Raw genomic sequence first — 26,632 nt, 5'->3', positions numbered from 1 at the left:
TAAGCCGATTTTGTTTTTTAGCAGTTCTAAATAATATTAAAGTCTATGTCTCATTTCGTCCGCAGTTTCACATTCCGTTTGGTACACCATATCTTTTACACAGCCCCACAAATTTAAATAACTACAAGCATCTAACAACGGCATTTTTATTTAAAGAATATGAAATAAGTGAAATAAAGTAAATATGAAGTGAAGTTCAATGACAATTTATTTATTTCAAACATCAGACGTCTTGTCTATTTCCTACCACGCAAGAAGGTTTGTTAGTTAGGTATTTAAGAAGTATTTATTCTTGATTTATTCTTAGTATTTCATTTTTGCAAGTTCATTTGCTGCATCAAACACAACCTACTTCTAATTTTTAATTATTTTAGATAGTTTCCAATTATTCGAAAATAATTTTGTGAAACGTGTTAAGAAACTAAAACCTTTTCATCAGTCAAAGAAACCAGAGATATTTATAAGACGATTGCGTACTTTTGAGTGGTTGTCAATGTCACAATTTGAACTGTCGTTGTAAACAATGTTGTGGTTAGTATTATTAATATTAAGGAATCACATAACTACTTCATTCAAGTATTGAACAAGTGGAACCACTAAGAAAGCGAAAATCCTGCTACGATTCTTACCGTGTTGTAAGCAGACCTAAGAATAGTTGGATGGCAACAAATTATTACAATTTCCTGTCGTATATTGATTGTTTACAAGTAAGTTCATTGACCCTGTCACCTGTTAGGGTTAGAACAAAGTAGTTTTTTGCATGGATGTTTAAAAGGTCATAATTTAGAAACGGTTGCCCGTATTAACATAGTTTCTATGGAGAAAATATAGAGCTTAGGCTAAACAATCCCCCTTTTGCGGAAAGGATCGTCGTGCCTTTCCACCCTGTATATCGCAGAAAATTCACTGCGCGCACTGCGATGAAAAAGTCGACGATTTGTTCATTCTCAACATGGATTTCGTACCAGTCGCTTGTCATGAAACGTGTCTTTAATATGCGATTGCTGTATGACTTTGAGCATTTATAACACAAAGGTGATCTCCGTCTATTTCCATAATTAAATGGTCAACATCTAGCGTCTAATTTTGAGATGCAGGTGCCGAGATGTTGGGGTTTGGAGAGCGAAATGCCGACTGAGGTCCGGCCGGGGTGCGATTTTATTATCATAGCGCGCGCGGGGCCATACAACTCCGCATGCTGCAATTCACTTTGCGACAATCGCGTCGCGAACAATCGCGGAAAAATGTGACAAATCACAATTTTAAAATCGCTGCGATTTTTTTGTCGCATATGCGCGCACTAACATATAAACACATACGTTGCATTTCTGCGACAAAATTATCGCAGGACAAAAAATCGTGGTGCGCGCTTGGCCTTACTCTAAATTATTATAATACATCAAGCATTCGCGAGATGCTCGACTTCGGTATTCAAACACAAAGCAATAGTACAAGAATCTAACTAAATGCAAAGGCCGAAGGAGCGATTCGAAGATCCGAAGCGTCCGACAGACGCGCGCCTCCTGTAACTTTTCCAAGTATTTTTAAGTACAAGTGTCTAAGTCGCAAGATCCAAAGGCTGAAGTCGCATTGGGCCGAAAGCCCGAAGCATCCAGGAGGTCAGTTCTAAACACAGGTAATTAATACAAGTGTCTAAATGCGAAGGCTGGAGGCCGAGCTCCGCGTAGGGCCGAAGGCCTGAAGCCTGCAAGATGTCAGTGGTTAAACACAGAACTGACAGCCTGGACGCTTCGGGCCTTCGGCCCTACGCGGAGCTCGGCCTTCGGCCTTCGCATTTAGATACTTGTACTATTGTTCTGTGTTTAAGTACTAACATCCTGGACGCTTCGGGCCTTCGGCTTTCGCATTTAGACACTTGTACTATTGTTCTGTGTTAAAGCACTGACATCCTGGACGCTTCGGGCCTTCGGGCTACGCGGAGGTCGGCCTTTGGCCTTCACATTTAGACACTTGTACTATTGCTCTGTGCTAAAGCAATGACATTTTGCTAAAGCTCGGCCTTCGGCCTTCGCACGGTGTCTAAACACTTTGTACTATTGTTCTGTGTGTGTAATTGAATACGGTATCCTAAAAACAGGCAAACAACCTCTGTAAAATGTAACGATGCGAGCGGTACGGCTACCATCAGTTTGGCATTGACATAAACGCTACCGTGGGCGTGAACGTAATTTACTTTCTATGTATCTCGCTCGTACTGATATATTAGTGCGAAAGAGATATACCTATAGGAAGTAAATTACGTTCACGATATCGTTTATGTCAATGCCAAACTGATGGTAGCCGTACGGAACACTAAATGCCTCGAGCTATCTCGGACTTGGCCAAATTATTTATTTAAATAGTAAACTAAAATGATAGAGTCAGACCAAGCTAATTAAAACAATGTATCGAGAACTATAGAGGATAACATCCGGACATATTACGAAAGCATTTTTGCCCAAGGGGCTATTCATAAATTACGTCATTTCAAATTCGGGGGGTCTGGACATCGTTTTATTTGGTAGGCATGGGTCATTCGAATTATGACGGTTGGATGATTTTAGGTAGATTGATTTTTGACCCCCCGGTCAAAATCGTCAAAAATAGATGACATAATTTATGAACAGTCGCTAAGCTGAAACGGAGACTTTTAATAACGCTCGATCAATATTATACAAACTAGTTATATGGAATATAAATACAAAATAGAGATGAAGCCAAAAAACACACGACTTTGTCATTGTCAAGAAAAGGGTTGAACACAAATTATCTTATAATAAATTAATTTACCTATTAACTGAGTATTAATATTAACCTTTACATAGTTAATAACAAGAAAGACACTAAATAAGATAGTGAAGCAAAATGCAGGGTTTAATTAAAAAGTAAACTGAATTAATATTCTACTTACAATAAAATATAGTAACATTAGTAACTCATTTATATATTCTATTTTAATTTGAACCTTATAGTGAGAACCATAAAGTTCATAATGAATGTTGTCATGGTTCGCGTTACGCGCGTTACAAGCGTGTTATGTACCGAGTACCTACGTCCTGTATTGTAGAGGTGAAATAATTGAATCGCGAAAGACATAGCTTAAGTCAGCGAAGACGCTACAAGTATAATATATGCTACTGAGTAAAGACAAAAATAGTTTATTATTCAAGTAGGCATATTACAATGCGCTTATGAACGTCAAATAAAGCTACACCGGCTCCAACCCTACACCTCTGCCTCGAAAAGAGTAGAATTTAGATAAGTAATATCATATGTATATGGTCTCCGTTTCAGCTTGGGCAAAAATGCTTTCACATTTACGGATGTTCTCCTACACAGGTCGCAATACTCAACCGAATCTTGTGAAATTTTGTGAGCAGGTTCGATGATTAATTTTTTTTCGGATTAAATTTAAAAAATGGTGGAGCCCCTTGTATTAGATTGATTCATTAATTTCAATTAATTAACGTAGACTTGCAAAAATGCGTTGCTTTTTACAGTTTTTTTTACCAAGTTGAGAACAAAACATTTTAGTATTGTTCATGTTTACATATGTAACAAATTTATTTTTTGCCTTTTTTTTCTCCAAATTACACTGATACATAACTAATCACTTGGTAACCTATACTATAATGGCGAAAGCAAAGTTGCAAGCGTACTCTCAGCCGTATTCGAACAATGAGATACGTCAAATACTAGATATTGAAACGATATGGATTAGATATATCAGTGTCAAACAAGTGTCAAAATTGACATTTCTTCAAACAAAAACGTCACTTTTGACACTTGTTTGACACTGACATATCTAATCCATATCGTTTCAATATCTAGTATTTGACGTATCTCATTGTTCGAATACGGCTGTCTGTCAGTGGTAGGTACTCGATTAATTGTATCAAAATATATTTACTAAATGAACTAAAAAATTAGACTATATTAGAAATAACAATAGACTGCAAAGTTCGCGGTATAGTGTGCCCTCTGTTATTGAGAAAGCTATGTTACCGTGCGCAGACGCAGCCTATCTCGCGAACGTTCACTAGTGATGTTGCGGCGGCTTACATGCCCACACGTGCTTTAAAAAAAAGTAAAAACAATAGTTCAGCGATCTTTGAAAAAAAATGGACTTGGGAATCGCGTAAGTAATATATAATTACTTTCCGGTAATAGTATATAACTTGTTTTTTTTTTTTTATTTCTTGACACAAAGCTATATGTACTAACATTCAAAAAATTAAATTATGACAGCGAACAAAGCCCTTTAAGGCTTAACGCAAAATACAAAAAGTATATTTTCATAAATATGCTACAACTTATTTTAAGTTTAAATTACAATCTAGTTATACATATGTATTTGTAATTGTTTTGAGTGGGATATATTATTTTAACAAGGCATTTTTAACCTTTTTTTGTGGAAATAAGTACTGAATTTCCGAAAAAAAAAATTACATTAAACATTTCATAACATTTCATTTTTAGGGTTCCGTACCCAAAGAGTAAAAACGGGATACTATTATTAAGACTACGCTGTCTGTCTCTCAGTCACTCAGGCTATATCTCATGAACCGTGATAGCTAGGCAGTTGAAATTTTCACAGACTGACGATAGTGATGATGTATTTCTGTTGTCGCTATAACAACAAATACTAAAAACAGAATATAATACTCGTAAATATTAAGGTGGGACTCCCATACAACAAAAGTGATTTTTTTGCCGTGTTTCGCGTTATGTTACGGAACCCTTCGTGCGCGAGTCCATAGTCCTGTCCTGCATGATGTGGATTTTTTTTGTTGGAAATGGTACTTCATAGTTTATGATTTTTGTCATCGGTTCAAATCTGATAGGATCTTGGGAATTGGTCTAAAGACTAGAGATTACATTATATTATACATATGCCTAACTATAATTATATTCTTTGTTCCAGATCTATAATTATACGTCAACGGATAACTATTTGTAAGTAGGTACAAAAAAAAGGGCAAATAACTTATGAGTCATGATTGGTGGCATTGTATAAATGTCTACCATAGAAAAAAACATTAATAAGATATGATAAATAAGAATGAAATAATGATTCATTTTAATTTATGAAGCCTACTCTATCTTTAAGTTTCTTATTAAACTTATCAACTGCTTGGTGTTTCATTTCGACAAACCCAATATAACTTACACTATGCATATGTACCACTTATTTTTATGACAAACACCAGTTGTGCAATTAAAATATGTTTTTCTTTGAAAGCTATTCGTATCGTAGACACTTGCTTTTAATTATATTTATAAAAATACTGCTCAAATAAGAGTACAATAGGAGCGTGATTCAAAACAACAAAACAATATAAACAATTGTCTTAGATATCAATTTCTATAAATATAAATAACATTTGTAGCACTTACAATTAGCCCTCCTGATAATATTATAATGCAAACATCTCCTCTACTAATACATTTTCGATTAAAACTTTGTGCGTAAATTTTGCAAATAAATACATATAACTTTACAAGCCTATAAACGAAATATGTTTTTATGGCATCCCCTTTCAAACATATATGTTTTATTACTTAAAAGAAATACGAAAACTTCTCATTTTTTTAGGCAATTACATAGATACAATTTTACAGTTTTATCATATTAAAAAACCGGGTCCAAAGGAATACAAATCGAAAAAGTTATAAGCATTCCAAAACTTCTCATATTTTCGTATGAGAATAAAAATATTCCATTTCCAAAATGAAAGTTTAAAGGAAACTTTGCCTGTAAAGTTTTCCCGAAACTTCCGAGAGCTTTTCCAACTTTTAAGAAAGTTTCCACAACTCACGTTTTATCACTAAGTAAACCCACATAATAAGCCCAAACAAGCAGACGCGTTAAACATACATGTGAGAATATCATTGAATAGTCGGTACACATCAGATAACGCACAAACAATACTTGTGTTGTGCTCGTACAAGGTTATTGTTGTTATTTTTCCATTTTAATAGTGGTACAAGTTGAAACTGGCCAGAAAGTACCTAATTAATCTTTTTTTTTCGTGTATTTAATACCTTTTTTAGATTTTCTGTTCATATTTTTATTATATTTTATACGGAATATACCAGATAGTCAAAACATAACTCACTTAATTTACTTTTTGTTAAGCTAGTTATTAATATCTTTTAGTAATACCACTGTATATATCTTATTTACTTTACTAGTCGATATGTTTTATTGCTAGTCTGAATAAAAATAGGTACCTATCCATCATTTATTTTGTTAATAACATAGGTATTGTTCTTCAGATACTAAAATTTCTACGCTAGCTCGCGAACGCGGTCCGTCAGAGCTTAAATACCTTTCTGATTTTTCTGACATTTCTGATACATCTTGATTTGGGTAATACATGATAAGTTAAAATTACTGAATCGTCGCTGTTTATTTATCACAAAACATTGTTCTCGCCGAAAAGTTAAGTAACAATTGTAAAAACTTATGACAACTTACAAGGCACTTAGTTGCGTAACAAAAAGTACCGTCTAAATAAATGTAACAAAAACTTATAAGAAAACAACTGCCATAATGACATGGCGAAAAATATTACAATACGAACACAATTAGTTTTTGGCATGCAATTAGAGTACCATGGGTGAAAGTAGGTCGCATTTACATTACAATTAAAGAGTACGAGCGCAAAAATACCAACAAAAAGTTAAGTGGTGGCTAAATGGAACTACATTAGTCTGTCTGTTATACATATTTTAAAACCTCTTATCTTAAAACTATGTTTATAGTACGCTAAGTTAATTAAACTTCACTACCTGATAGTGATAATATATATTAAAGCATCACCCACACTGTTAACTGTACATCGGTGGACCTTATGCCTTTAGTAATAAGGTCCTCCGATGTACACGAGTGTTGCTGTATACTTACATGTTTTTAGGTATAAAAAGCAATCCTTAACTAATAATTACGTAATAACCTAAGACAGGGACATTATAAGTCCCGAAAATACATAAATAGCTGTAATAAAACATCTTACATATTAAGAAATTCTAGTTTAATGAAATATAAGGTAAGCTACATTTACTTAGCTCGACTATAAATAAGGATGTAAATTTATTAGGTAAGAATAACGATTTGTAATTATATTAACTATAAGGGCCACCACACACTAGGCTCTTTTGAGCGTCGGCTTCGAGACAGCGCTATGGAAAATGGCGTCACTGCGCAGTTGCGTCGAGCAGCAGCCATAGAGTTGGCTAGACGCCGACGCTCGGGAGACGCTAGTGTGGAGGGGCCCTAGAACCGCTGTCGCTCTCGTCCGTGTATTATACAATTACATATTTCAGCACCACGATCACAATGCAGGGATGTGCGCTATGTGAAGGCCACTGAGCGTGATAATTGTTATATTCACATAATTCGCGACGCAAAAGTCGCTACTTTTCTCACGTTATTCGACATTTAAGGTACTCGCTAATAATATGTCATGTGCCGTTCACGGCCAAAACAAAATAATTGGTAGGCCCTCATAATGGCGTGTTTTTGGCATTATAAGTCATTTTAATATCGTCATTGTTGGTAGCCAACTAAATTATATTTTTTTCCAAATAATGAAACATGATATGACTACTAGTATAGTAGGTAGTAGTTTAATGATAGGTTTGGGCACGGTTTGGTATTTAAGTGATTGAATTGTGGTTTATGGCGTCTGTCTAGTTTAATCCTTTAACGGGCTCGACTGAAAAAAATACTCAATTCAAGGCTCATTCCCATGATCTAGTTTTAAATTTTTTATACAAGAAAAAATACAAAAAATATGTTATAGAGGTATATTGAAATTGTTGCAATATAAATGGTTATAAAGGCTTCTACGTCGAGCCAGCGCGGATGTTTGTGTAGCGTGATAATTACATTTATGAAAATAATGATAAATTATTATGATTTATTTGCTACCGACGATACCATAACAATAAGTCTTTAAATACATTGAGGTCTTAGATTAGAAGCATGCAAACGTTTAACATTCATAATTCCAGGTGCGCGTAAAATAAATTTCAACAAGTTGACATGTATAGAGGTACGTACAGGTTTAAATAAAATATGCAACTTTACGACATTTGTGACATCCCACGGGTAAAGGTACCTTATGGCGGTTGGCGCTTACGCTATTATTAACGCCGCTTAAATATTATTGCGGCGCTATGTGACGTAAGCGCCAGCCGCCCTAAGGTACCTTTTCTGTGGAAAGTCACATTTAGTCAGTTGATAATAATTGAATTACTTAAAGCTGCATTTCGTGACTCGATGACAGTAACTTTAATTACATGAAGATAAGAAATAAGAAGATAAGCGGCAAAGTTAAAATATCACTTAATTGCAATTAAAAAGATATTTTGCAGCAATTTGGAACGAGGCCGAGTGAACGTTTAAAGGTAAGTTATATATACATTAAGCAGTTTTTAAACTTAATATTATTGCAGCTTGCATGTTCTATTTTTGAAGTAAAATTAAAGACAAATCTAAATTAAATTCTATAAACACAAAAATTAAAGCAAAAATATACACTCATGGACAAATTCAGAGGCATGCAAAAAAAGCATTAACTATTAATTTTGAAATTACTTTAGATGCTGTAATCCAGTAACTAAACCTTTATCGCGTTCCTTTAAATTGGTCCATGAGAATATATTAATTACATATACAAATGAATTAATGAGCTTATCCAATTACGAGAAATAATCGAATTTTTATTCAATTTAACGGTGCAAGAAAAGATAGGAACAAATTATTAAAAAAAATATCATAAAAACACTATATAACTTTATTTAAACATACACTTGCTAAGAAAACATTCTTATATTTTTAGTACCTAAGCATCTTATTCTAATTCTGATTATTTATTTAAAAACATTCAATAGGTACACTTTCCACGTCAACTTATATTTTAGGCTGAATCCCAACCATATTCTATAGTTCGTTTTTTTAACATTAGAAAAAGCATACGTGATCTCGACGTGTGTTTTATTAATTGAAAAACGCTTTTTAAAAATAAATAACTATTACTTATAAAAACAAAAGAATGTAAATAATCGTAAATGATTATAATTGTTACATATTTGCCGTGACTTATTTTTCAAAAGAGTTTTTCATTAAAAAGACACGTCAAGATTTTTTACCTTTTTTCTAATGCTAATAAAATTGTAATCTCTCAAGCAAATTAAAGAGTCAACAGTACCGAGAAAATTTAATGGTTACTTTTGAGATTATGATATGACTGAGTGTCGCAAATAAGGATTTACTGTCACGGTGCGATGACGATCTTTTCAAGGAATTATCTAATAGGTAAGTATCAGTGAGTGGTAGGTATATCAATATGACTCAATTTTTCGGGTGGTCTCGTACTGCCTCGGACTGGTTTGTGCAGTAATTTACAAGAGTTTAGCGAGCGAAAAAGTGTCTCTATAATATACTAATGGCTCTGTGAGCTGTAGACCTCGCGAGCATAGCTTTAAATTGAATAAATTTATGGTTACGCCATTTTGAAATACTTCCAAAAACTTAATCGACAATAATGATATTTAATTATGGAATCTACTCTCAAAATTTCATGAGAATCGGTTTAGAATTGCGACCTGGGGGCCGATTTTTGAATTACGATCGATCGATTTCATTACTCGAAAATCGGTGGAAAACGGCGAAATGCTAATTTTTAAAATGGAGCGATCGAAATTTGGAATCTATTGGTATTGACCACTCGATTTCAATTCTATTTGTAGAATTTAAATACCTAGTAGTGGAGATATTATTTAACGAAATACACGATATCGAGTTGTCGAAATTCAAACATCGGCCCGCTGTAGAGGAAGAAATCCGGATATACGAAAACATAAGTTTTTACTATCACTCCCTATCCTATCCTAATCCTACCTACAGATACAGGCTATGACTTACAGAAATACATACTATAAATCTATAGTAGTGGTAGTGGTGTAGTAGGAACGTGGTAATCACCACGTTCTGTTAGGAACATAAAAGAAATCCCGCAGGAACTTGTCTAACGATTGAGCATCCCTGAGATGAGCTATAAATAGCATCAGCATGAATGTTAGATGCCCTACAGGAAGCACTAGCGGCTGCGGAAGGGACGCGTCTTGAATGGCAAGTATTACAGAGGGGCTACCGCGAAACCCGAAATGCGCAAATTGCGGGTATCTTTCTCTTTTACACCAGTTTCCGAGAAAATACGATGGTAAAGGATTATGCATACATATTAGATAACAATGTGCTATGCCTTGGCCTATACTAAATTGTAGGTAGGAAAAATTACCAATGCCAAAAGAAGGGGAGAAAATAAGGTAAATAACTATGTAAGTACAAACATACACCCAGATAGATATCAACTTACATACCAATCTAATTTTTCTCAAGCAGAAAATATGTCGAATAAACTACAAATTTTAATATTAAAGGAAAACTAAAATTCACCGTTTCAAACAAGACTCAAACTAATTAAGTTTCCGTAGTAGCTCAGTTGACAAGTTCGCTGTGAATTTTTTACATTTTCCTTAAGTATAAAAGTTTGTAGCCCTAAGACTGGACTGGTGGTCTGGTCGTGGTCGGGTAATTACATTGTTAAAAACATTTTCGACATAACTCGGCCAAAGAAAAACTACCAAAGTTTCATTCATCATTAAAGAACTAAAGCGCGAATACGTGCAAAATGGCGGATGCTGGTATCTCGCTTTCGTTAATAAAAATCCAGACCAAACCAGAGAAACGGGAAATTGCGTTAAAAATAAAGGCCTGGCCTACCGCGAAACACGTTCGACGTGTTGCCTCTCTGTCGCACTTGTAAATTCGTACCTAAGTGTGACAGGGAGGCAACAACGTGGTTCGCGGTAGACCCTCAGGACATCGTGACAATGACAAGACAAAGCTGTCTATCCATAGAACAATTTATACTCATTAGGGCATCTAGTATAATTTGAGCTTTAAAATCAAGGCTAATATAGGTTTTTGGAGGTCAGAGATATCCTGGTTTGGTCGTGAGACCAGGTGAGGGTCACAATTGGGTAGGTAAAGTTTTTTGAAGATAGGCAAATTATATTTTTTTCCGATAGTATTCATTATAGCAATCACGGAAATGCAGCTCTTTTATTTTTATTTCATTTTATTGATTAAATATAATTTTTTAAATGATCGATATGACGTTTGTGAGGTGGAATGGCAGATCCCAATAATTCCTTTGCGCGTCGTAAATGGTACGAGATAGAAAAAAAAACGATGTCAACTGTCAGTGTCACTTAGCTCTCATTCCCGAAAAATAACGGACAAACCTCATGTTACCTTGCGAATTGCTATTAATGTTATCATTGAGATTTTCGACGACCTCAGCACGACCCACGGACTTCTGATTCCCCACGACATCTGCGCGTATTTGGACAAAGATTGAATTTACTTTCGATAACTTGGCACTGCATAATTATTGGACAACGTTTTCTTCCCCACCCCTACACGACGGCCCCTGCGCTGACCCTTGAACAGAGTTTTGCAAGAAAAATAAGCGAGTTCATACGAGATTGCGAGCAGATTCTACAAATTTGAAATTATTATCATAACAGTGATAAGCACAATGCCGTTGAATTAGAAGAGCAATGGCCGTACAGGAGTACGTATCCGTGAAATACATAGGTACATAAAACTATCTTCACTTGTGTTTTGATTTTTATTATTAAATTGCCATGAGCTGTTAAGTTCGTAAACAAGAAATCGGTCTAATTTTTTCTAACAATTTCAACCATCTGTTAGTTTTGTGTGGTTATCCTCATTTTATGAATGTTGTTCTTATTTTCAGGTGGATGTAAACATTCATTGGCGGTATTATACTGATGGCTAATTAGAATCATTGAGCCATGACATACTTCCTTGCAGTGTTATTCGGCTAAGCCTCGAGCATCCTGTGAATCTGAAGGATATAATTATTTCCATAAAAAAGAGCAATCGAATTAGGACCAAGATATCCCGAGAATCTAAAGACATTTTATAAAAAATGCAATAAAATGTAAATGGGAGACTCTCTTATTTTAACAATGTTACAAGATCATGACAATGTTATGGTCTATACTTATTAAAATTTTAAAACCAACATGTCTTTATCTTTGACTTGAAAATGTACAAATGATTTGGGTTAAGTTTTATGAAATGCAACTTATGCTAAAAATCTATTATTATTATATGTCAAATTATCGTGAACTCGATGTTGCTTAAGGCGTATCCAGATTAGTCAATTTTTCGCCAATCTGATTAAATTGCCCGATCGAATCGGGACGTACGGACGCAAACGCCAATTTGGCTCGCCGAATTCAACCGCCGATAATGACCGATAAAATGAGGTGCGGACACAAGAACACCAATTTGTGAGGCTAGTATTTTCGTTATGGTGCATTTTTTCAATTTAAATGTCTCTAATATCACCATAAATCTAAAATTGGAGATTGACGCCAATTTCATTTCTGATCAAATCGACCGATTTTATCAGTCCCGTCTGGACACCGCTTTAGCACCGCGAAAGGGCGCTGCGCGGTGCGCGCGGATTGACGCATGCGCGTACCGTATGCTTAGTATCTATGGTAATATAATTTTAAAAAATATGCAAATAAAAGGCGGCAAAGTTTATTCGTTGTGCAATACTCAATAAGTTACCGCTTGTTATTTTAATACTCGTAATAAACAAAATGAGTTCCAGTGACGAAAACGACCTGGAATAGACGGCACACCGCCTCATTTGAAAGCAGAAGCAAACTTAATAATGAATAACTAGCTTCCTGCTAAGTCCAGGGACAAATACAACAGGACTTACGACATGCTCATGCTGTGGAAGGACACAAGAAGGACAGCCAAAACGCAAGAAACACCTACTCTGAAAGTGGTTTTTAGCGTATTTCTGTGACCAAGTGAAAACTAAAAAGCCATCTACATTTAATATAAACTAAGAATATGCGTTGTTTTTTTAATTGTATTCGCGTCACTTTACCCCTATTAAATACGCTTTACTAAATTGAATTTGTTTTATTTCCTCACATAATTTGAGAATAGTGCTTACTATGTATACCTCAATGGAAGCAAAAATGTAGTATTTTTGCGAGTTGATACACTTGCTACTTGTGTATAGTGGCAAATGTATTAAACCCGCAATCAACACTAATCAATATGTAAACAGGCCCCAACGTGAAGCACATTTACCCTACAGACATACTTATCCATATTGACCATATTTGAACCTCTCAACTCTCTTCAAGGGCACGCCACACAGCGTGATCCTATATACTGTTGTAATGTTAATGCTTAAGGAAAATAATTTGTGGATTTATAAAATAAAACGAAACGGAATTTACTGGATTTATATTATATTATTTTGGATTTATATTATAAGTTTTCTAAAGTACAGTCGCCATCAGATATATTGGTGCAGCTAGGGTGCTCATAAATATCTGAACACGCCTCTATTATCAGGGCGTGCGTGTTCAGATATTGTGAACACCTTGCCGAGCCCATATATAATAGCCAATAACGACCTAGTTATAAGACTATTACAATCTTAATCATTATGTATGTATAATACAACAATCACGTTTATATAGTCCTCACAAACGTATAAGTTACCATTTTGGCCAATATATCTTCAAAGCTTGGCACCGAATCGCTGTTAAAGACTTTGGTGTGCTCAAATACGCTGAATTTGGAAAGTAACGTCTGTACTGTCTTGTAGACGGTACGACGCACTTTGAGTTCATCTCTGTAATATTCTATTTCCATTCGAACGTTTCCGGGATCGTCTCCATCTATTGTGTTGATACTGAGATCCAAAATGACTCGTGTAGCAGTCCAAGAGTCGTGGTGAAGGCGTTAATGAAAATGTTCTCCAAGAAGCAGTGCCAAGTAGTCGAAAGCAATCGTTATCATTATCAAAATATCCGTGTTGAGCGTGCTAGGGACGTTAAAAATACTTATTCTAGAAATCACACCGACATCCAATTACATGAAAACACAAATGTTTCGTCCGACCATTATTTTCCAATTATTTGCAAGTTATTTTCCAAGAATGACACTGACAGTTGACATCGATTTTTTTTCTATCTCGTCCCATTTACTACGGCAAAGGAATTAATTACTCGAATCTGCCATTTCACCTCACAAACGTCATATCGATCATTTAAAAAATTATATTTAATCAATAAAATAATATAAAAATAAAAGAGCTGCATTTCCGTGATCGCTATAATGAATACTATCGGGAAAAAATATAATTTGCCTATCTTCAAAAAACTTTACCTACCCAATTAGTAACACGACACTAGAATGAGTCAGTGGAAGTGAGTATTTGACGCAATAAGGGGTTAAAAATATAATCTTTAGATTACTTAGGGGCTATTCATAAATTACGTCATTTCAATTTAGGGGGGGGGGGGGTTGGGCATCGGATGACGGTAGCATGAAGTAGGAGGAAATGGGGTCATTTGAAGCATGATTTTTGGATGATTATAGGGGGGGGGGGGTCAAAAATCGATGACGTAATTTATGGACAGCCCCTCATCAGAGTTCGTTTAGGTTTCGTAGAAAAAAAAAACTGTAAAATAAAATACCTAGGGTACCACTTGTAGTTTTGACTCTTAACTTATGTAGCCTAAGAAGAATAGGTATGAGGAAAAAAATATACTAGAAAAATATACTTATGTGCCCCAGAGAATAAGTTTTGTAACTAAATAAATCAGCTGGCCATATCAAATCAGCTGGCGACGCTCTCGGTCACACCTTCTGACGTTTAAATAAATGAGGTGTCAATCTATACTCTGTCAAGCCAGTTCCGTCAGTAGAAAAGAGCGGCACATTAAAAAAAATATAGGCGCGAAGGGTTATCCTCCCATAGAAAATTTTATTTTCGCGGATTTTTCTATACTGAGAAACTTATTTGACTATACTTTATCATCAGCGTGAGCTAGTCAAGCTATATTTCAAATTCAAAATATATTTATTTCAAAAATTAATAATACAAGAGAGGTAGTACAGTGTTCCCCACACTAGGCTCAGACTGTGACGTGGGGATCTTAGCGAAATGCAGAGTACCGACATGTCGCGACTATTATTTCATTATATCATATAGTTCGTAGCTTTGTAATAGAGCCCGGCGGCTAATCCTATTGTCTATTGTTAAGTAAAACCGCACGTGCTACTTACCTGCAAAAAAACCGGGCAAGTGCGAGTCGGACTCGCGCACGAAGGGTTCCGTACCATAATGCAAAAAAAAAAACAAAAAACAAAGCAAAAAAAAAACGGTCACCCATCCAAGTACTGACCACTCCCGAGTCCCGACGTTGTTTAACTTTGGTCAAAAATCACGTTTGTTGTATGGGAGCCCTATTTAAATCTTTATTTTATTCTGTTTTTAGTATTTGTTGTTATAGCGGCAACAGAAATACATCATCTGTGAAAATTTCAACTGTCTAGCTATCACGGTTCGTGAGATACAGCCTGGTGACAGACGGACGGACGGACGGACGGACGGACGGACAGCGAAGTCTTAGTAATAGGGTCCCGTTTTACCCTTTGGGTACGGAACCCTAAAAAGGGTCATATATAATTATTCTATTTGGCACCTGAGCGCGTACTAGCCCAACGCTCAAACAACCAGTGTAGGTGCGCTCTCCGAAAACGCGTCTTTGTTACGCATCTCGATGACACATTTTAGACTGGTTCTGTAGCGAGTCGCCGGCACTCAGTACCCGAAGTACTGTACTTTTTATGCAGAGGGTTGTGGCACGTGGCACGAGCGGTTTTACTTAACAATAGACAATAGGATTAGCTCGGGCTCTATTAGAAACCTACGAACTATACTTCCAAAAGGCACAAAATCCGTTTGCAACACTATTCATACATCTATATATAGAATTGTACCGGTACTAGCTACTTCCTTTGAAACGAACCACTTCAGCTATACATAGCCGTACATTATTATACGTTATTAAAGTCAGTTACATTCTCAATGTCAAGTTGTACATCCGCCTTTTATACCCGGTAGCATCTCACGACGTCTGCGAGGCTCATTCAGATAGTCATGCTTTGTTATCAAACGGTTATACAATATGTATATCAGAACGAAAGGCAAAGAAAGAGAGCCATTAATGTTTAGGTCATACTGAGCAACTATTGCTATGGGAAAAAAAATTAACTCTCCCATAGGAAATTTCAACATCAGACCAGCGAAATCCAATTCTTTTTCCGCGTTTTCGGGGTTGGTCCCATAGTAAAAGTTGCTCAGTACAAACCTGTATTACCTAAACATTAATGGGTCTCTTTCTTTGCCTTTCCTTTTGATACATGCTGTATAGTTTGACAGCTGTCAACATTGACATTTTTGTACGGATATGATGGTCGTTCTTGTCTACGTGACAGCGTGATAAAACGGTATCTGTCACTTTCAACGGCGGATATTTTGTCACGTGGATAAAGTCATCTATAATAGGCCTGCTGGTTGAAGAAAAAACACTGTTGGCAGAGGAAGTTATCTATAACCGTTTGGTTACAAGAAATTAATATTTGAATTGATCTCTGTATTTTACAACTACATAGGTATCTATGTATATGTTGTGTTCGTGTTTTACATGTAGGAAGTGGATCAATAGATGTAATATAATAATTTTAAGTTCGTAAGTACTTTTTGATGCGCATAAAGATATAAGATAAGTTCGCCTTTGTACTTCTTACTAATTGTATGTTATTATTAATATGTCTTTTTGTACAATAAAGAGTTTACTACTACTACTACTACTACTAGATATAAGCGACCATTTTATGGATCTTCGTGAGTTTAAGTGTATTTTTGTTAGTATTTGTATTTATCGTGACGAAATGTTTGATAAAATAAAAGCGCATATAATGTGATAAGTATTAAAGAAGATGTCACATATATATTCTAGATCGAGGTTTAGGTACCTAAGTTAAAACTTAAAAATAGATAGAAAGTGGAAATAAACATGGAATGCAGTGAATACAACATATAACTTAGTTTATATTATTTAAAACACGAGTAAAATATATTAAGTGTCCAATATATTCTCATAATTTTATTATGTGTTTAATAATACTTCCTGATACCTCCATAGAAATTAAATTTGTAAAATCTTGTCTACAGATAAATCAAATATTATATCATCATCATCATCAGGCTATATTAGTCCACTGCTGGACATAGCCCTCCCCTAAAGAGCGCCATAGCGCCCTGTCTTCAGCTTGCCGCATCCAGCATCTGCCTGCAGTCTTTCGCAGATCGTCATCCCACCTGGCCGAAGGGCGTCCTACACTACGTTTGCCGAGTCGCGGTCTCCACTCAAGAACACGTTTCCCCCAGCGGTTGTCGGTTCTTCGTGCGATATGGCCAGCCCACTGCCACTTCAGCTTGCTAATTCTTTGAGCTATGTCGATAACTTTGGTTCTCTGTCGAATGTATTCGTTACGAATCTTATCCTTCAGAGAAACTCCGAGCATAGCTCTCTCCATAGCTCGCTGAGCGACTTTGAACTGGTGGACCAACCCTACCGTGAGTGTCCATGTCTCGGCTCCGTAGGTCATGACGGGTAGGACGCACTGATTGAAAACTTTTGTTTTCAAGCATTGCGGTATGGATGACGAGAAGACTCGGCGTAGTTTCCCAAACGCTGCCCAGCCCAGCTGGATCCTCCTCTTGGCCTCCTTCTCGAAATTGTTTTTACCTAACTGTAGAATCTGCCCGAGGTAAGTATATTCCGAAACGATTTCGAGAAGGTGGCCATTTACGACTATCGGTATTGGATCAATGTGGCCATTGATCATGACTTTAGTTTTATCCAAATTCATGCCAAGACCGATGCGTCGCGAGGCCGCAGCTAGGCTGTCCAGCATCCGGTTCAGCTCCTCTAGCGACTCCGCCACTATGACTATGTCATCTGCGAATCGTAGGTGTGAGATGTAGTCGCCGTTTATGTTAATGCCCTTACCTTTCCAGTCCAGCGTCTTAACCATAATATTATATGAAAATTAAATAATATTTAACATTGTTTAATAATTATTTGTTACCTAGATAAAGATAAAACATAGGTAACTATAATTTTCAAGGAAAGAGGAATAATGACAAATAACATAATATATTTAAATTAACATAATTAAGTAATGCTCAAAGGTTTATTATTATTAGGTACTAAAAGTGAAAATTATAGTAACTTATTATATATATTTGAAACTTCTAGGCACTAATAATAATTATTATGTAACTAATTCGAATCTAATTATTTTAGACAATAAGTCCAACAACAATGTTTTTTTAACTTTATACAAGAGAAAAATATATATAATTATAGTTCTCGGTGACCTCAATCTTACTAATATAAATAAAAATAAAGATACATTTCCATAAATTAGAAGTTACAAGAAATACAAACCTATATGATACATAAAATAATATAATAATCCATGTAATACTGATAATTACATTATATCACAATATTTGATAATAAATACTCAGTTTATCCTAATAATAATACTAAATTTAGTTATTCAAGAAAATCACTGTAAATATAATTTTTATCTGCCATTGTTTTCTTATAGGTATTGAACTATTTTACATAATCGATGTCTAAGGATGTTTAAAAAACTACATGTTATTTTAGAACGTATTACTTTTATAGTTCAACGATATTTTTTAAACAAATCACACACTATAAACTAAATAGATAACTTACTTTAAATAATTTATAGCCTTTTTAAGGCTTTCTTACAATCATAGAAAATGAAACAAGAACAATAGTTTTCTTCTTATTTCTTTGTCTATGATTTCAGTATTCTAGTAACAATGGAATAAGTTGTACTAAATTAAAAACAACCATTATTAAATCGAAAATAAAGCAGTGTTATAGGGCCACCCCACACTAGCGTCCCGAGCGTCAACAGCAGCAGCACTCAACTCTACGGCTGCTGCTCGACGCAACGTTGACGCAACTGCGGAGCGACGCCATTTTCCATAGCGCTTATAGACGCCGACGCTCAAATGACGCTAGTGTGGGGTGGCTCATATTGGGTATGTCTACTTATCTTATCAAGCAAATCTTGTCAGTAAAAAAAGGCGCGAAATTCATATTTTCTATGGGACGACATCCCTTCGCGCCTACAGTTTTCAAATTTGCCGCCTTTTCTACTGACAAGATCTGCTTGACCAAGTATATCTACTTATTTAAATATAAATAACTTATTTAACATGGACGTGTAATAAATCTAAAAACCCTGAATGAAGCACCAAACAGTTTCTGAACAAATAAAACGACTATTATAACGCTTTTCTAATCAAATCTGGTTATTCCTTCTTAGCATGTAAATAAGATAATTTTCTTCTGCAAACTACCATTATACAATGGTGACTATATAAAAAAAAATGTGTAAAGATAAATGACACTCATACTATTGTTACCCACTGTATTACAAAAATATTTTGCGATTTTTAACATATTTTGTTTCAAGTAGATACGTCATTTTCTGACACAACATGTGCTAAAACGACAGGGCGCAAAATACAGGATGGCTAAAAAATAACTGCATTTCCGTTGCCAGGGAGGTTATGGGATTATAGGTACTGAGCAACTTTTACTATGGGGCCAACCCCGAAATCATGAATTTTTTTTAAACCCTCCCATAGAAAATGGACCAGCCAAAGTGTATGAAACAGCCAATTTTTTTTCGCGATTTTGGGTTTGGTCGCATGGTAAAAGTTGCTCAATATATAGCTAGTCGACGGCGACCAAATGTACGGTGTCTAGTAAAAGCCTCGTATTTTTGTAAGTTGTGTGAGTATGGAATCATTTCCGAATTTCGGGCAGTTCCCAAAATCACTGGAATTCCATCACATCAGAGACCATTTTCGAAATTACTCGTAACACCTTACCGTGAAACCCTTCAACTTTGCCTTTCAAGATTAATTTCACCACCCATTTTTTTGAGATATACGCGCGATGGAAAGCAAATACCTTCTTCCATGGACACCAGCAACACCAGAGAGGTTGCAAGTGCGTTGCCGCATTTTAAGATAAGTACGCAATTTTTTTAAAGTTTGAAGGTCGTATTTATTTACATTTATCAAGAGTAAAATGGGCCTGTGTAAACTGTTAGCCAACATAGGCTAGGAATCCTCTAGACCAAGTTTAGAGCAATTATTTCATGCAACCGATGATGCCAAAAATGCGGCGGTGCGCGGGACGAGGTGAGCGAAGTCCCGTGCCGTGATCGGTCCGTTCAAAGACACGGACGTCACACAAAGACACTTTCGACTCGAACACGGAGTAAAATTACCGTATGCGTGGCAGAGGGAGTAGTGCGACTATGCTCAGTCTGGAGGATGTTTTGTTTGTGTTAGTCAATAACCAAACCACAAATCACCTCGGGTTTTTTTTTATTTGTCTACAATTTCATGATGATGATGATGATACATTCCTGTTATCCCTCTTTAGGGACACAGGGCTCGCAGAAGAATCCTCCATTTGTCACGATCTTGAGCGGCTACTTCCAGCTCTATCCAGCCGAGTCCAATGGAGCCAGCCTCTTTCTCAACTGATCGCCTCCATGTATAGTTAGTTTTTTTTAGCGTTAGAAAGAACTCCACAGAAGCAAGCGTGCAGTTTTTATCAGGCTCTTTAATTGTTAATAATTATTGAATTATCTAATGTAGCATGGTCAATATATACAATTTATGTACTTCAAACACTTCAAATTATTACCGCTAAAAGTGCCGGATTTGGAACCACAAGCTTACTTCTGCGAAGTTCTTTCTAATACTAGAAAAACGGAATGTAGTTCATGTGTGTGTATGTGTATGTATTCATAATGGGTAAATACCCTACAGGGTAAAATTGAGGGTTTCACGGTAAGTTGTTTAACTTAAGTAACTCTACAGCCAAGTTTTGTACCGTTGTTGTGGTTAAAGTGAAATAATGGAAAGATCTTACTTTGAATGGGTCTCGAGCTCCTCAAAGTAGTAAAATAATTGATATCTGAAACAAAAACAATATATTATCATCTGCATATTTTTTGTTTACGACCCTAGGCTCGCATGAGCCGTGGCAAAATGCCGGGACAACGCGAGGAAGATGATGTTCACAAAACGAAAACAATTGCGTCCTAATCATAAAACTTATTATCTATTTACGAATATTTGGAAAAAGTATAGATTTAATTTTAAATTTAACCAAGGTTTTTGTTTGTTTTTCATTAATTTGTTAATTTGTTTTAGCATTAGAAATAAGGTAAACAATCTTGATGTGTCTTTTAATTGAAAAACACATTTTAAAAATAAGTTACGGTAAATACTATGTAACAATTATGAATCTAATACGATCTTTTATAGTTTTCTGCTTTCATATGTAATATTTATTGATTTTTAAAAAGTGTTTTTTAATTAAAAGACATGTCTAAATCGCTTACCTTCTTTCAAGTTCTTTCTAATTAAAGCTTAAAAAAACGAACTATAGCAATAATTACAATTTCATGTGATTTTCACCGGGGCATAACGATTTCCGATGGAAACAATAATATTTTTTAATGAAAAACGTAAAGAAGTTGTTGGTACTAACCTCACCCTAACGTCCCCGCGGCTAACGACGCCGCCACCACCAGCAGCGCCGTGGCGACGCCGCCCGCGCCCACGTGCGCCGCCACCGCCGCCGACTCGGCGCCGCCGCCGGTGCCAAATGCGTCCGACGCCGATAATTTATCTGTGAACACACGAGCCGGTTATAATCCACACTTGGGTTAGTCTATCGGGTACTTTACTCCTATCGCTCAGAAAATATATGTCCCTAAAATGTACAGGGCGTTTCCAATTTTTTAAACATGCAGATAAGTACGTCTGCGAGCGATATTCCAAATTTTATATTAAAGGAAAAAAAATGGAAAAATTACGCTTCCGGCAGGATTTTTTCCTTTAATATAAAATTTGGAATACAGGGCGTTTTTTGAAGAACTTAGCCATATTGTGAGAGGTGATTATATAGGCCATAGGTACTGAACTACTTTTTCTATGGGACCAACACCGAAATCCCAAAAATTTGGCCTTCCCATAGAAAACGTCGACATCCACTCGAGCAAAATGTATGAAACGACCAAAAAAAATTTTTGTGATTTCAGAGTTGGTCCCATAGAAAAAGTTGTTCAGTATGGCCTATATTATCACCTAGCACAATATGACTAGTAGTTCAAAAAACGCCCTGTAAAATAATAATGTAGTATAATATGTATGATAGGTTATAATTGTATGCCCGAAAGGGATAAAACTGTTGATATTACTCATCAAAAAATGTACCTAGTTATACTTCTTGTACCTACACAGTTTACACAAGAGATATTTCTGATTTCCTAAATTATTTTATTTAGCATCTGTACAATTTCAAAGCCCTTTCATTTGTCTTGAAGGGTAATTAATTTTATAATGTATAAACCTGCAAATAATTATCGTTTCTGCAATGTTGCTGCGATGTCATTTTTATGGAAAATCAGTTTCTGCAATTTTAAACAGTTACACCATTCTAACAAACAACTTGGACGAACAGAATTTCACCAATCCCACCTACATTAAAAATAAAGAAGACTGGGATATATTAACTACAACTAAAACTGTTTTAACAGGTTCAGTATTTATCTGGGTACAGAAGTAATATAAACTATGGGTACATGCCTAAATAACATAAATACGTGTAAAAATGACATAAAATACATTTATTGATAAGTTTTTTACTTTATTACCTATTTAACTCAATCAGTTTTATTGAGATTTAATACAAATCAACACAGTTGAATAACAATAATTATATTTATTAGCTCTTTCTTGTAGAAAGTTCGCTACCTACCAATTACATTATCAAATGCAAATATTTTATTGTAAAATGTTTGAATTGGTAGTCTTATTAAATTTATGGGATTCTAAAGTGAGTGTGGAGCGTTAAGCATGAGTCACGCTAGTACGGTCAGGGCCTGGGCCGATGCGTCCGACACTTCGTTCTCTACAGAAAGCATAACATGTAAATGTATGTTCCAAGTTGGATAGATTTGTATTTGTCGCCTCAATTTTGCGTTACGGACTTATCATTTGGGGTAATCTGATATCTAAAGAGCATTTGTGACCCAAAAAGCTTGCATCAGAGCTGTAGCGGAAGTGAATATCTCGCTCACTGCAAACCAATATTTCAAGAACTGATAATTCTACCATTGCCTGGTCAATACATTTTAGAAATTACTAAACTTGTCAAAAAACAGCCGCAGCTTTTTCCACTTCCTGATGAAGTGGTAAATAAGCAAAAGCCCAGCAGGAAGCCACTTCAGCTATATCAACCTGCGCAGAAGCTGAAAGTGTCCCAGGCAACTGTTTGTAATATGGCTGTAAAAATATTTAATAGAGTGCCAGATGACCTCAAAAGTCTACCGATATGTATATTTGAAAAAAAAAAAAAAATTTCAGTGGTTACTTGGATTTTTTTTTACTCTGTAGATGAATTTTTAAAATGATATTCATTATGAATTGTTAATTCATTTTTGCTAATTTCATACCGACTTAATTTTTATATTTAATTTTACTTTTCATGTAAATAGTTATGTAAATATTTCTACGCCGATGCATGCCGGCAGAATATGCTGACCTTTTACTAAACAACATTGTATGTACCATATTCTTGGAAATAAAGTATTGATTGATTGATCACCGAGGCTCAGAAGTGGCTGTTTATAGAAAAAGAAGCGTCGGAAGTCTCGGACCGGACCCGGACCGTTATAGTGTGAGACATCCTTTACGACCGGTGGGCGTCTCGCAAGATTTTCTGGTTTTGTATTATGTTAAGTAAGTAAAAATAACATAAATACATCATGGAAAAATTTAATATATATTTTGTTTTAAAACATGTACCTATAAGTAATTTGTACAAAAATCAGTCTTTAATGTTTCTATAAATTCCTTACGGTAAATAAAATTGAATAAAGGGATAGAAATAAAAAAGCCCGAAAAATTAACCACACAAGCGAAAATAAATAAAAAATTGATATCTGGTACCTATTTAGCGTTAATAAAGTAGTAAAAATTCCTGCCAACCGTTAGTATTTTTAATCTAACCCAGTGCATTTTACTAGGTATGTGCCAAATAACCATATTTATTAAAAATACATAAGAAATATACCAAAACCACAAAACCATAAGATCGCCCACCGCATGCATAAAATTCTCCAAAAAGTATTGTAAACCAGTAATAGAATAATTATGATAAATCTAAGTATTAAGCATAGCAAGATAAAAACCTATAATCCTCCAAGTAAAAGATAATAGATAAATACATTAATAGTAATATAATAGCCAATCTACAAGACAACACCGAACAAACTACTGACATACCTAAATCACCAGCTGCTTCGACGGATGATGAAGGGGCGAATAGAAAAAAATAAACGAATTAATAACCAAGGTACTAATTTTTGATAGTTTCATTAGGCTAATTATTTTCCTATATGTTACTGGATAAACGTGCAAAAAAGGGAATTTAAAAATTACCTACAGTATCTCTTTCTTGTGCTAATTTTGATGTCATGAAAGATTGTAATGTCGCCATCAGATATATCGGAGCGGCCAAGGTGTTCACAATATCTGAACAAGCACTCTAACGCTTTGACAATAGAGGCATGTTCAGATATTTGTGACCACCTTAGCCGCTCAGATATATCTGATCTACTAAACGTTGACTACGCTAAACCTCTCGTGTCGAACGATGTTCCATATGACAGTTCACTTTTATAGGCCCCGTGCATGAAATTATAGGGGGCAGGATATGAGCCGTCAGATTTTTGGCGCGAGGCGGAAATGTGTCGTTTATGCTTCCGATGTAGCCCACTAGATGGCAGAACCTACTATTCACAAGGAAACGTACCGACGAGAAAGGTAGATGTTGGCACTTGTTTTGGCAATGTTATGGCAATATACACTTGTTTTGGCAATAGGCCACAAGATTGCAGACCCTCCAACGCGCACGGTCCCTATACGGAGTAGCTGTCACGTGCATAGATAGATAAAAAACTTTAATCTCCTAATTATTACATGGCTCCAATGGCCGACATTTTTCTAAAGCATAATATGTATAAAATTTAAAATAAAATGAAAACGTGCAGAAATAATTTAAACAAACATGCATTATCTAATTTTTTAAACCTTTACCGCATACGCCATATATGGCGGATATGATATGATATTGACAGCTATTAAAGTTCAATTTTAAACAAATATTTTTATTACATGCGGTAAGGGGTAAACGAATATAAAAATAACAAATTGTGAAAATGGGTCGAGCCGGTCGAGCCATGTGATGCGAAGAATAGGCGCTGGCTCAGCATTAAGCTGCGGAGGCCCGCAGCGATGTTATTCTGCCAGCACCTGAAGAGTACTGACGCTAGAGATACTGCACAAAATGTACTACATGCCGATTTAGGGTCTCCCCAGATATATCGACGCGGATTCGGCAAAACCCGATAGGAAAAAGCTTTATGTCCGCGCAATAAGCCGTCGACTCGTCGGTAGGCGCCGGCCGATGCGATCCGAGCCGAACGGCGACTTTTTCGCTCGTATTGCGCAGACATAAAGCTTTTTCTAAACGGAATTTGCCGATTTCGCGTCGACATATGTGGGGGAATCCTTAAACTGATAGTGATTCCAATTTAAATACGTCTAAAGATTTGATGTTTCGTGTTGGTGGTGGGATATTATTACAGCACATTCTCGCTTGGTACTTGAAACTTTTTTACGGCCGGGTTGTGTACCCAACACAAAATACGGTAAAAAGATATTCCGCAACACAATGTCGCTTGATACTTTTTTGCGGCCGGCTTTTGTACCTAATACAAAAACCTGTAAAAAGATATTTCGTCTTTTTTTTTTAAATAACCTTAACCAAAATAGATTCGAGGGAACTGTCATAGAGACCATTATTCGACGCGAGAGATTGTGACTCGTTATTTTACATTTTCTAGGTAATTCTTTGTTTTATATGGGTGCTTGTCTGAAATAAATTTAACTTATTTATTTTAGTACCAAAAATAATGTAGTATTGTAGACCCGTAAAACTGCCTTGGGTAAGTACGAAAACGCGATCAGAATTATTCTAAAACTTTCACATGAGAAACATGAACCTTATCTATTTCAGGGGGCCAAACTTTTTTAATGAACATATTGTGTAAGCAAGTTTGACACGTATGCTATAGGCAATAAGACTCACCTCCATATTTAGTGAGCAGGGACATGATGACCCCGTTCGTCCATCCGAACCCGGTCTGCAGCTCGTACTCGCCGCCGCCGCCGTAGCCTCCGAAAACTGTCGCGTCGTACTGGAAATACAACTCCGTTTTAATAATTCTCGTAGATAAATACAGGGTCATTTTTGGACCGTTAGCCATATTGTGCGAGGTGTTTAGGTAGGCCATACTGAACAACTTTTTCTAAGGGACCAACTCCGGAACCCCAAAAAAAAATTCGGCCTTCCCATAGAAAACGTCGACATCCACTCGACACTCGACCAAAATGTAAGAAACGCCAAAAAATTTTTGTGATTTCGG

General features: G+C 35.8%; 1 protein-coding gene and 1 long non-coding RNA gene across 7 annotated transcripts in view; one reads left to right on the top strand and one right to left on the bottom strand.

The window, feature by feature from the left end:
- LOC134675417 (trehalase-like) overlaps positions 1–26,632 on the bottom strand; it is a 130,609-nt gene that overhangs the window by 9,544 nt on the left and 94,433 nt on the right. For 2 of the 6 annotated variants that reach the window (XM_063533658.1, XM_063533657.1), the window contains exons 13-15: positions 26,296–26,404; positions 24,429–24,440; positions 21,633–21,768 (exon numbers count right to left, since the gene is read on the bottom strand). In XM_063533658.1, the coding sequence (XP_063389728.1) occupies positions 21,633–21,768; positions 24,429–24,440; positions 26,296–26,404 (257 nt within the window). Of the gene's footprint in view, positions 1–20,057; positions 21,049–21,627; positions 21,769–24,428; positions 24,441–25,401; positions 25,458–26,295; positions 26,405–26,632 lie in introns of those variants that run through there. The other 4 variants (XM_063533660.1, XM_063533661.1, XM_063533659.1 and 1 more) reach the window with 4 other exon arrangements.
- LOC134675477 (uncharacterized) lies at positions 4,051–17,183 on the top strand. The gene is made up of 3 exons (XR_010099745.1): positions 4,051–4,138; positions 4,925–11,055; positions 14,327–17,183. It is a non-coding gene; the product is annotated as an uncharacterized LOC134675477 (long non-coding RNA).

Source organism: Cydia fagiglandana, chromosome 22, assembly GCF_963556715.1.
Source record: "Cydia fagiglandana chromosome 22, ilCydFagi1.1, whole genome shotgun sequence".
In the NCBI taxonomy this organism is placed as follows: Eukaryota; Metazoa; Arthropoda; class Insecta; order Lepidoptera; family Tortricidae; genus Cydia; species Cydia fagiglandana.
This window is presented reverse-complemented; position numbering and strand designations above follow the sequence as displayed.